Raw genomic sequence first — 13,311 nt, forward strand, 5'->3', positions numbered from 1 at the left:
TGTTGTGTGTCACAGAGCTCTATGTTTGGCTGTGTGAGTCATTTTAACATTTCTATTATCTCAGATTAGCCATATTTTTGGACAAATATAAGTGGCATATTTTGAATAACCTGAAAAATTGATGCTTCATTCTTAAACAATAAATTCCCTAAAAATTACACTGATTACAATTTACAATTAGAAATACATTACTAAAATGTCAGAAGTTGCCAAAATCAGTGTTTCCAGAGAGTGAGCCATATATTTTTATATTTGTATTCATTTGCATGTAAATGAAATTCACAGTGCTGCTATTACTAATATAGCCAGCAGGTGGCAGTACACGAGCTAACATTTCTATATGCACCATATCAATATTTTAGGATGCCTAATGCGACTGACTTCTAAAAGCTGTTTTCATTTCTCACTTTTGAGCTTCAGTCAAACTGTAAACACCAAAAACTGACCAGGTCCATGTGCCCCTGGTCCAGCAATCCTCTCTTGACATGATTAAAAAAAATAGAATCAATCTGCTGAGAAAAATGTATGTGATATGTCTATCTTGAACATAGGTCTGGACAATAGATCAATATCAATATGTATCGCAATATAATTTTTTTCAATAACGGTGATATGATTTTTAAACACATTTTCGATATACATTACCAGTGTTTCCCATACATTGAATTATTTGTGCCGTTTGACTTTGTGAATAAACATGAGCACTGCACGTTTCAAAATCAAAACGCGGCGCTGGTGTTTTATATGAATGCATCTCTGAAGGGAACCGACTGTCTTCAGAAAAGTTTTGATGGCATTTCTGTTTGATCTGATAAAGTAGCGTTCATGAGCGGAGCTGCTTTGATTACAGCCGTTACTGGAGAAACCGCTAGTTCTACCGCTCTCAAAGCGCCTCCTGCTGGCGGAGAATCAGTTTGCATTTTCAATAATAGGCCCGTCTCCAGCAACGTTTTTGTTGTTGCTCAATTTTTTTGTTTTCTGCAGCAACTCAGAGCACTTTTCATACTCTTTATCCTGGCTGAAGCACATTTATTTCAATCTATAAGAATAATCAGCCTACACTACCAGTCAAAAGTTTTTGAACAGTAAGATTATTAATGTTTTTTTTAAGAATTCTCTTCTGCTCACCAAGCCTGCATTTATTTGATCAAAAGTACAGCAAAAACAGTAAAATTTTGAAACCTTTTTACTTTTTAAAATAACTGCTTTCTATTTGATTTTTTTAATGTAATTTATTGCTGTGATCAAAGCTAAATTTTCAGCATCATTACTCCAGTCTTCAGTGTCCCATGATCCTTCAGAAATCTGATTATCAATATTTAAAACAGTCGAGTACAGTTTTTTTCAGGATTCTTTGATTAATAGAAAGATCCAAAGATTAGCATTCATCTTAAATAAAAAGCTTTTGTAACATTATACACTATTCCATTCAAAAGCTTGGAGTCAGTATAATTTTATTTATTTTTTATTTTTTTTGGGGGGGGGGGGGGTGGGGGGATGAGATGGAGGGAGAGCACTAAGTTACCAGAAATGTGCACAACCAATACATTTACATCAAAATGGCATGCACAACAGTCCCAGCTGGAGTTTTTTTGGGTCACCCGGTCTGCGGAATTTCAATCGTCAACTGTAGACACATGGAAAATCTATACTGTGATAAGACAGCCTGACACAACTCTCCACATTTTAGGCCTTCCAGTGTTGTCCTTCAGCACATAACACTCAACAGCTCTTTAACTAAAGCCACACCAAGTGTGTTATTTTTTTTATTTTTATTTAGCAAGGATGCTTTAAATTGATCAAAAATGATGATAAAGGCATTTATAATGTTACAAACAATTTCTATTTTAGATAAATGCTGTTCTTGTGAAACCTGAAAAAAAATTCTACACTGTTTTCAACATAAGAATAACTGTTTTTTTTTAGCAACAAATCAGAATATTAGAATGATTTGTAAAGGATCATGACTGGAGTAATGATGCTAAAAAAAATGCGCTTTGAAATCACAGGAATAAATAACATTTTAAAATATTTTCAAATAGAAAACAGTTATTTTAAATAGTAAAAATATTTCAAATTGTTACTGATTTTGCTGTATTCTTGATCAAATAAATGCAGGCTTTGTTAAGCAGAAGAAAATTATTTAAAAAAAAGATAAAAAATCTTAAGTTAAAGATATTAATTTTAATAAGGTGAGTCTGAGATGTTTATTTGACAGTGATTTCACATTTCTTGTCTTGTTTGTATAAAGGCTAAATACAAATAAATAAAAAATTTCTAAAATATTATATAGTTTTATGGGAGGAGATTTCATAGACTTGGCAAATTCATTTTTCATAAGTTTGTAGGTACAGACATCTGTTGTGGGTGTTCTTGGCAGTTTTCATGAGGCTTTTTAAAATAGTGTTCATATCAATATCGGAATTATATCGTATCGACCGAAATTAAGAAATATATTGTGATATAAATTTTGGCCATATCGTCCAGCCCTACTTGAGCAATAAACAAAAGCAGATAGAAAGATACACCAAATAATATTTTGAGCATCTTTAGATCTTTATTCTAACCTGTCTACTGCAAAAAAAAAAAAAAAAAAAATTGGAGTTAGTCACATGTGATTGGCAAATAGAGCCTGAACATAGATCCTAAGCATATCACAAACATACAAATATACACTGACCCACAAAATCTGGCCTGCTAAATGTGGCCAGAGGTTCATTACATTAAAAGCCCAAAACACGTGGTAAGGAAACCCTGATCTATATTACTGCTCTATATAACACACTATAACAAAGTGCACACACACACACACACACACACAGTAAAACACTTCTCAGCAAAGCTATCTGAGTTACGTAATCCACAGCACCTGGAGCGACATTACAGTGACACAATAGAGCAGAAAAAGTCACATATAAGACCACTGCCTTCTTTACAAATCACAAAAGTCTTCTGTTCGAAGCATATATGAATGATCATGTACTTAAGGTTCAAGGTTTTTTTATTTGTCAATGCCACCATAAGTGCAGACATACAGAGGAATCGAAATACCGTTTCTCTTCTCTCTCATCAAGTGTTTACATTGTCAATGCAATACAGAAGTTTGTATATACAGTATAAAAAAAGGAAAGTTATAAAGAAACGACATGTGACTCCATCTGTCAGACTTGAGCTGTGATGTAAAACAAGGTTTAAGGTTTTTGCTTTAAGGTTTTATTCATTATGGTAGCCATTAAAGAAAACATATTTTGTGTAAAATGTATATTTAAATATTACAATTTACTATTTATTTAACATTCATTTGTTGATTATGGAAGTAGACACTGTGTGAGTAATACACATGATAGATATGCCACAGGAGGTGAGTAATAGAGTGAAAGCCACAAATGTCGAAAGATGGAGTGGGTCAGATATGATTTTTGACCACTTCATTTGACTTTGTATCTTTTGGAAATCTTTTCAATTAAAGTAATCTTCGTTTCACTTTACTATCTAGGCCCAACAATATGCAAAATGATTAACAATCATTAACCAGTTAAACATCAGAGACCATTTTCATTCTCATTGCAAGCGAACTCACAATTAATAAAGTCTGGGTCATATTTTCTTTCACCTTACATAGTTTTTTCATAGTGTTTGATAATGGGGTCATGTCTGCCACACCTGTCCATGCTCCCATATGCATAATATGGCTGCCAAGTGACAGATAAATCAGCAGTGTGAATTTAATCGGACAGATATTGGTAGCATTTTCTCTTTTTCCTTGTTAAGCACAGTTATTTTTCTTAACTATGCAAAATTATATGGTTAGCAGCATTTAGTATTGGCTTTTGTTTTCCCTGCTGTCCGTAACACTTTTAGAACAAAACTGCCACCCATTTTTGGGTCATGACCCACCAGTTAAGAGCATCTAAAGTCAAATGTTCTGCCTCCCTATAACAAATGCAGGTTGATACAAGACCTACTGACAATAACCCTTTAATTTTCCTATTTTTTTATGTAAGTCTGGTTGAACAGGGGGTCACGGCAGCATTCAATCACTAAAATCCATTGCCTGAATAGAACATCCTACAATCCGAGTACTCAAATCCAAACACAGGACCAATCTGGTAGACATGATCAGATTCAAATGCACATATGACTTGAAAAACTGCATTTTCATTCATCATAACCACTCCCCTTTCATATTTCATAAAAGTGCAGCTATGAAAGCAAAAGCTACTTCAAGACAGGTCTTTGTAGCCCCCTTATAGACTTGGAGGCTTTCAAACAGCAGCTATTTTTTCCCTGTTTTTTTTATCTACTTCCTTGTTCTCACTCAAATCCTGACAACTGCACATATGTGCTTTAATTAATTAGATGTTTTGGGATCAATCCCTACGGTCTTAAGGTGTCTGATCAGACAAGCACAGAACGCATGTCTCTCAAGAGTTTCCCATCATTCTTTCGCTTTCCCAAATGTTCTCTCATCTATCCTCACACTGCTCTACCCCTGAGACCCAGCAGGCTTTTAGCATTACAGCATTATGTGTGTGAATGTGAGAGCTTGTTGATCTGAGCAACTGTATAGATTCAATGGAAAGAGAGTGGATATGAGCATTTTTGTTTGTTTTGTGTGTGTGTGTGTACGCGTTTTTGTGACAAATGAGGACATAAATTTGTATAATGACAAAGGTATGACATAGGTATTACAAGGAGAAGGTGACTTTTCAGGATATTACCCCATGTCCCCACTTTTCAAAACGCTTATAAATCACACAGAATGGAGTGTATTGAAAATCTGAAATAGCACAAAGTTTCCTGTGAGGGGTAGGTTTAGGGGTAGGGTTGGTAAAGGGCAATAGAATATACGGTCTGTACAGTATAAAAACCATTACGCCTATGGGATGTCCCCACTTTTCACAAATGTAAACCTGTGTGTGTGTGTTTGTGTAAAGTCACCTGTATACCATGATATATTTTCTGTCTTTTACAATTGTTGCTTGTCAGACTGTATGATGAGACCTCAGTGAAATTGTGGGCAAAAGCCAAGGCTCATCAACAGTCTTGTATGTCAGGCTATGCAGTATACATCTTTGCACACTGTGGTCATAATTGATAGTGTTGACTAGGCATTTTACATCATCAATCTCTCACTGTCACATTCTGACGTTCTCATTTACACACTCAATTTAATTGTACAACACAAAACCAATCAAGCCCCTGTGGTAATGCTTGCAATGCTTCGCCTTGAAAAAATAAAATAAGTTATTAAAGTTAAAAGTTTTGGACAATGGATGTTGGTTTTCTGCCTCATAGTAAAAAAAGGCAAGTGTGAGATCGTTTAAAATAAAAATGAGATATAAAGTTACAATAATAAGAAACAATGTCATAATTGTGAGACATAAAGACACATTGCATGATATAAGGTCACACTGTGACGAGAAATTTTAAGATTCAAGACATACTGTAAAGTCAAAATTACAAGATATAAAGTCACATTGTGATATAAAAGTCACACTGAGAGAAAAAGGTCAGTTATAAGAGACAAAGTCAAAATTGGAAGATATAGTCAGTTATAAGAAAATTAGTCACAATTGTGATATGTTTACAATGTAAACTGTTGCACACTGTAATGTCAGTCACATTGAGAGACCGTAAAGTCAGTTATGAGAAAAAAATGCAATTGCAAGAGAGACACATTACGAGATAGAGTTGCAAGATACAAAGTCAGCTATGCGAAAATCACAACTGCAAGATATAAAGTCTAATTACAAGATATAATCACTGAGAGATATAAAGTCAGTTATAAGAAGCAAAGTTGCAATTGCAAGATATTTACAATTGTAAATTGTAAAGTCACACTGGGAAATATAAAGGAAGCTATGAGAAAATCACAATTGTGAGATAAAGTCATATTACAAGATATAAAGTCACACTTGTGAGATATAAAGTCAGTTATGAGAAACCAAGTCGCAATTGCAAGATATAAAGTCAGTTATAAGAAATAGTCGCAATTGTGACATGTTAACAACTGTAAACTGTAAATTGTTTTAAATTGTAAAGTCACATTATGAGATACAATATAAAAGTTGAAAAAGTCGGAATTGCAAGAGAGTCACATTAAGAGATGAAGTCAGCTATGCGAAAATCGCAACTCTGGCATATATAGTCACATTACAAGATATTGCAATGTGAGATATAAAGTCAGTTATGAAAAACAGTTGCAATTGAATGATATTTACTATACTGACTGTATTTTGTAAACTGTAACGTGAAATATAAAGTCAGTTATGAGAAAATCTCAATTGTGAGATATAGTCAGATTAGAAGAAATAAAGTCACACTCTGAGATAAAAGTCATACTGATAAAAAGTCACATTGTGAGATACGAGAAAGTCAGTTATGAGAAAAAAGTTGCAATTGCCAGAGATAGTCACATTACAAGATATAGTCAGTTACGATAAAGTTGCAATTGTGACATCTACTCAAATTACAAATTATAGTCACGTTGTGAGTTAGAAGTCACAATGTGAGAGAAAAAATTCATATTGCGAGATTGCGAAATTGTCACATTGTGAGATAACAGTCAGTTATAAAAAAAGTTGCAATTGTGATATATAAATTCAAATTACAAAATATAAAGTCATATTGTGTGATTATAAAGTCAAACTGTGAGACAACCATCAATTATGAGAAAGACAATGGTGAGATATAAAGTCATGTTGTGAGATATAAAATGTAACATTGCAAGATACAAGCTCAGATAAAAGAAACAAAGTTGCAATTGCAAGACATAAAGTCACATTGTGAGATATAAAGTTATACTCTGAATTAGAAACAGGTTTTTATTGACTGCTCACGTTTCAGAGTGAACTCAAGGTAATTTTGCAGTAAGATGATGATTTAAAGGGAACTTTCATTAACAAGAGATGTTGTTCCACGACAAAATAAATCATTTTCAATTCCAGAAATGTGACAAAAATCAGTGTGAGTGTAAGCTGACCAAATGAGTGGGTGAAGCATGTTCAGTGAAAAGTGTGAGAATTAGATTTTCTGCTTATGTGTGTTTGGTGTTTCCTCTCTCTCTTACCCTTGAATCAGTCTCCTCACACACAAACAAATGTGATAAGTCTAGTTGAGTAATGCGATCAGCTTACGGTTTTCGTGTAAGTGTTGATTACAAGCCCACAATTGTTACTTCATCATTAAGCATTACATCTCACAACAAACAGAATGGGCCTACTGTGTACACAATAATAAGATCAACTGATCATGTAATGAGCTAAATAACACACACACACACACACACACACACACACACAGAGCTTCAGCAAACGGCAATTGATGGGATTTGAGATTAAGTTCCTCCAGCTCGGAATTACATGAACAGTTCAGTTCAGTGTATGCATGAAGACAAGCAATCAAACTTAAACAGGTTAGTGAAGGTTAGTGTACATTGACTGATTTAACACCAGACAGCAGCTTTCAAGGCTTCAAGACTCTAAAAAATTATAATGTTTATAAACTTTTTCAGCGCTTGAACTTCTGCTGAGAAGTGAAGCTGTATTCAATATAATGTTGATGCAGGGAATACACATAATGCTTGACCAGAAATTTCAGCAAAACCTACGTTGGTTTGGAGGCCTCTGCCTGGTCGGTCTGAAGTTTCTGTCCGCCTTCCACCTCCATGGTGCAGTAAACAATCCGGTTTGGTGCTAAAGACTTTAGACCCTGTACCTCCATAATCACCACCTGTGGGGAAAAAAAGAAGAAAACTATAGAGACGACTCCTAAAAAAATGTGAAACGTTATCCAACCATATAGACCATAACACCAAAACCAATTTGGTATTTTGTAAGATCTTATCAAGAAAGTAAAGGAGACAAAGGCTCCTTTCGCCAAGAAAGTAAAGTAGACAATGCCTTTTCTAAAATTAAACTGACAGTACAAAAATAAAACAAACCAACATTACAACATATTTTAAATATTAATATAATAATAATATTGTCAAAAAATGTATAAATCATAAAAAAAATTTATATAGATCCTAAATTGTGTGAGGTAAAAAAAAAAGTCACATGAAGAGTCACAATATGGTTGGCTCATTACTCTGCCAATGATATAATGTTCAGCTATAATGCTTGTAAATGGTCTGCAAATCTGCATAAATTAATCAAAATGGTAGAAAGGGACGTATTACAGACAAAACAACTCACCACTTTGAATCATTTTGAAACTGAATATATAAAACTAGGATCAGGGTAAAAGCAAAATTAAAACTGATGTGAGATGTGTCACATAACGCCGTCATCACCTAGGTATCAGTGAAAGGGGAACGTGTTGTTAACACACGACATACAGTACATCACATGGTTTTACTGCCCCCTTCTTCAGGGAATATCTCCTCTCAGATCCTGTCACTTGATTAAAGCTAGCTTTATAGCAGGCTGTCAGTGCCATGCACTCAGGATTTTCTGTCTGGTTTGTGCTAAGTAAGACTTGTCTACACACACGCACACACACACACAGACTTATCTGCTGCTCATAAATTCAGAATTCTCCTGTCCTCTTTTAAACCTGCATGATGAACAGAAGGTGACATTTTCAATTTGTCCCTTTCTGCAAATCAAAGACCAATATATTGCTAATGCACCAACACGGCCTGTAATATTTTACGTTGATATGCAACATGCTGTAATGAGATATTCAAAGCAATGGCTGTGCAAATTTTAACCTGATAAAAGGAAACACAGAAATCCTACGTCAAGCCAGTGATGAATGTCAAGACCATCACAGATTCAATTATTTAATCTTGACATTGTTGCGTACTGATGATCAGATCATTTTCTATCAAATCACAAGCTACAACAAGATGGTGCTGAAAAGGAAAAATACAATGTTGCGTTTGCATTTGTTTCATATGCCTGTATAAATTCTCTTTTAATTCTTTCAGTAAATTCTCTCTTATAAATTCTCTTTTATTTTCTTAAGTTTGGGCAATGAGATGTGGTATTCTGGAAAGCTCAGTGCTATAAAAAATATTTGAAGCAAAGCCAAAAATAATGGGTAAGATAAATTTGTGAGAGAACTCAAAAAAACAATATTTGATGCAATATTACTTGAAATACTGAAACTGCACAGGTTCGAAGCTGCAACATTTGAGTTACCAGCCAAGATCTTTAACCACTGGGTAACAACAGCCCAAATTTTGAACTCTGATCTTTCATGCAGGCTGCGTTTTTCTCTTAAACCCTATTCAGTTGGGGAATTTTGTGTTTCACATGTGTACTTTGTGTTTTTACTCATGTATGAATGAAACGTCTGTGTTTTTCAAACATGAAAAAAAAGAGTACATTTGTTTTTCTCAGTGGTCCTTTGAGACATCTAACAATATCTCAATTGGAATATCGGAGTATCTGCATGTATATTATTTTCTCTTCTCTTTTATTTTGTCCTTTGTCCAACAAGGAGAGTTCGATACCAGAAATTACTCTCAGAGATGTTCAGAACATGAATCCAATCCAAATGGTTATTTAGAGTGGCAAGAGGCTTTATAAATGTAACATAATTTGATCCAATTAAGAAACGTTAAGAAAGAAGAAGTACCTCCAGTGTGAAAGACAAAACTACGTCAGACTTGGAGAGCTGATTCTCGTCCTCCTGGCCCATGTCAATGATGGAGGTGTTATGGCCTCTCTTGAGCTTCTGCAGTTTAAACTCTCCTCCTTTAGACACCGGCATGCTCTCCAGATTGGCCATCAGCAGGTTCACTGATGACTTCAGCTCCTCAATGTACATGGCCTCCATGTCCCTGGACACAAACTTGGGGAACCTGCCAGCCTATTCAAGGAGTTAAAGAGAGAAAAACAACTGTGGCCAAGAGGGCTAAAACAGGACATTTGGACATTTGGGTCTTAGAATAGGCTACTCTATCAGCCTGAAAATTACAGTATGCTTCTTGTGTAATTGTTTAAGATGGGATTACTTACTTTTGTGAACTGATCAGCCATTTGGAGTCGTCCATCCAGCTCTCTTCTGATCTGGGCAGCCTGTTCATCAGGATTATCCAACTGTAAGACAAAAACATTTTAATGCATTTACACTGACATTCCAATCACTCTTCCTCCCTGTCACAAGATCAACCCGTATCTGACCTTCACCATTACAAAAATAGTGCCAAAATATCTCATAATTGTAATCATACCAACTATGCCAAATAAACCTCAAGCAAAATGTATTCAATATTTAATGCCTGCACGTGGCTTTCTGCAAGCTTCCATCCAATACATGCACAGCTCTGTCCATTTGAAAGCCCAGGACTGTTATTAGATTAGAGACCAAAGAAGATCAGCCATTTGTCAGCATGTCACCATGAGAAGGCAACTTCCGAATCTGTTAAAAATTGAAGCATGAACTTCTGATCCTGATACAGTTTTATGTTTATTAAAACAAGATTAATGTACACTCATGTCACTAAAACTAACTTTGTAATTTGTAAAATGAAAAAAATATGCATGCTAATACATTTATACACAGATATTTGCATATAAATTGTGGATAAAATGTTACTACACATAAATCTAGCAATGTTAAAAGGAATAGTTCACCAAAAATTTTAAATATACTAAAAATGTATTCACTCTCTTGCCATCCAAGATGTTGATGAGTTTGCTTCTTCATCAGAGCGGATTTGGAGAAATTTAGCATTATATCATTTGCTCATCAATGGATCCTCTGCAGTGAATGGGTGCTGTCAGAATGAGAGTCCAGACAGCTGATAAAAACATCACAATCCACAAGCAATCCACACGAGTCCAGTCGAATTAACATCTTGTCAAGTGAAAAACTGTGTGTTTATAAGTAAGAAATTATGGTATTGCAACTTTAAACCATTGCTTCTGGCCAAAATACAGTACAAGTCCCTAGTCCATAATACGGCTTCGTCCAGTGCAAAGAAACACCAAATCCAAATCACACCAAATCCATCAACATATTTTTTTCAGAAGTGTTTTTGCTTATAAATGGTGCTTGGTCTGTGTATATTTCTCTCCTGATTCAGACAAGACCATTTTTTCACTGGAGAAAGCAATATTATGGAGAGAGAACCCATATTTTAGCCGGAAGGAATGGTTTGACGTTAAAAACATCTTAATGACGGATTTGTTTCTTACAAACACAGCTTTTCCCTTCACAAGATGCTGATGGACTTGAGTCATGTGGATTACTTGTGGATTATTGTGATGTTTGGACTCTCATTCAGACGGCACCCATTCACTGGATCCACTGGTGAGCAAGTGATGTAATGCTAAATTTCACAAAATCTGTTCCGATGAAGAAATAAACTCAACTACTTCTATGGTGGCCTGAGGGTGAGTAAATTGTCATTTTTGGGTGATCTACTCTTTTTAGCTAACACTGAACTCTCCAAGCCAGAAAAATCATCCTTGCTAAGAATAGGACAGACCTCATCATTTCTTTAATGAGCTACTTTAGTATTGCCATCATTCAATGCCCAGCCTAATAATGAAACTTTCAGCTGGTGGCCTGAATGTTTAAAAATCGTGTTGCAAAACTCAAACAGCACAAACTTTCATCCAACAAACTTGTCGGTTTACGATTAAAGACCAAGAAAAACAACATCAAAGGATGCATCGGTAACACTTTGGAAAAGGGAACACATATTCACTATTAACTAAGAGTTTTCCCTGAACAAACTGCTAATTTGCTGCTTATTAATAGTTAGTTGTTAAGTTTAGGTATGGTGTAGGATTAAGGGATCTAAAATATGGTCATGCAGAATAAGGTATGCATATGTGATTTATAAGTACTAATAAAGAGTCAAAATGCTAGTAATATGCATGCTAATAAGCAACTAGTTAATAGTGAGAATTGGTCCTTAAAATAAAGTGTTACTGATGCATCTTTAAATACCCAGTATGTTCTATACGAAAGGGTTCTGAACTAAAGGTGAGTTCAGAGCCTTATGGGGGAAGAATTGGCCAGTCAGTTGCGTGGTTGGGTGGAGGACCATCTGGACAGGCTGTGGCCATGGTGTCCCCGTTCCTGACTCCAGCTGGGCTAAATTCAGTACTCAAATAGCTACAAACACCTACACCCTTCCATGAGGATTCCTACGAGCAAGTAAACGCACACACACCAATGCACTTGCCACATACACATTGCTCACACAGAACAATGACGCCATATAATTGTGCAGACATACACAATTAAAACACATGCTCACATCACACACGCATGAATTCATGTACAAGTTCTGTCCCACACATGCAGTATATGAACACACACTCAACTGCAATGTGCCAACATGTGGGTGTTTTCATAATGAAATGCTTAATGTTACTGCATAATAACAGGATGGGTTTCCAAGACACCGATTAAGCCTCATCTTCACCCAATATACTTTATACTTTCCACAGAGAATGCACCTGTGATATGATTGCTAGTCCGACAAATACAGGTTTATTGGAGGATGTTGTTCCAAACCAAAGTCAATGATGTCCTAATCATGACACTAATAAAATATAGCAGAAAATCCGGCACATATTACAGTTGATTCTGCAACAAAGTCAATTTCAACACAGAAATAACAAAGCAGTATATACACTACCATACAAAAGTTTGGGGTCGGTAAGTATTTTTTATATTTTTCTTAAGTCTCTTACTCTCACCAAGGCTGCATTTATTTGCTTAAAAATACAATAAAACAATAATATTAGAGTTTAAAACAATTATTTTCTATTTTAATACATTTTCAAATGTAATTTATTTCTGTGTTGGCAAAGCTGAATTTTCAGCAGCCATTACTCCAGTTTTGGCTGTTCAAGAAACACTTCTTATTATCACCAATTTTGAAAACATTTAAAATTTTTGTGGAAACTGTAAGAATTTTTTTCTTCAGGATTCTTTAATTAACAAGAAAGTTCAAAATAACTAGAATTAGACATCTTTTACATGATAAGTGTCATTTTGATCGATTTAATGCATGCTTGCTGAATAAAAGTATAAATTGTCTTTAAAAATAAAAATAAATAATAATAATAACCCCAAACTTTGGAAAGTAGTGCTTTAAAGAAATTTGCTAACTTTAAGACACTAGTCTGACTGCTACAGTACACAATTCTTTTATTAAAACACAATGCCACAAACCTCACAAACTTTAGCATATCCAGCAATCTTTTCTTAGAAGCCCTTATTTTAACAGCCTAATAACATTTAATTGAAATTAAAAACACTTATTTTCATCCGTATACAATTTGCATTAGATTGAGGAAACCCAAAAATGACAAAGTTTTTGTGTTGTCAACTGCA

The 13,311-nt window shown here is 34.9% G+C and overlaps 1 protein-coding gene across 10 annotated transcripts in view; it reads right to left on the minus strand.

The window, feature by feature from the left end:
* Window positions 1–13,311, minus strand: part of LOC107549847 (calcium-dependent secretion activator 1) — a 118,766-nt gene that overhangs the window by 62,570 nt on the left and 42,885 nt on the right. For all 10 annotated transcript variants that reach the window (XM_016231686.1, XM_016231619.1, XM_016231557.1 and 7 more), the window contains exons 5-7: window positions 9,972–10,052; window positions 9,589–9,822; window positions 7,613–7,734 (exon numbers count right to left, since the gene is read on the minus strand). In XM_016231686.1, the coding sequence (XP_016087172.1) occupies window positions 7,613–7,734; window positions 9,589–9,822; window positions 9,972–10,052 (437 nt within the window). The remainder of the gene's footprint in view (window positions 1–7,612; window positions 7,735–9,588; window positions 9,823–9,971; window positions 10,053–13,311) is intronic.

The sequence above is a fragment of the Sinocyclocheilus grahami genome, unplaced genomic scaffold (genome assembly GCF_001515645.1).
Source record: "Sinocyclocheilus grahami isolate Dianchi unplaced genomic scaffold, SAMN03320097.WGS_v1.1 scaffold2.1, whole genome shotgun sequence".
Classification (NCBI taxonomy): Eukaryota; Metazoa; Chordata; class Actinopteri; order Cypriniformes; family Cyprinidae; genus Sinocyclocheilus; species Sinocyclocheilus grahami.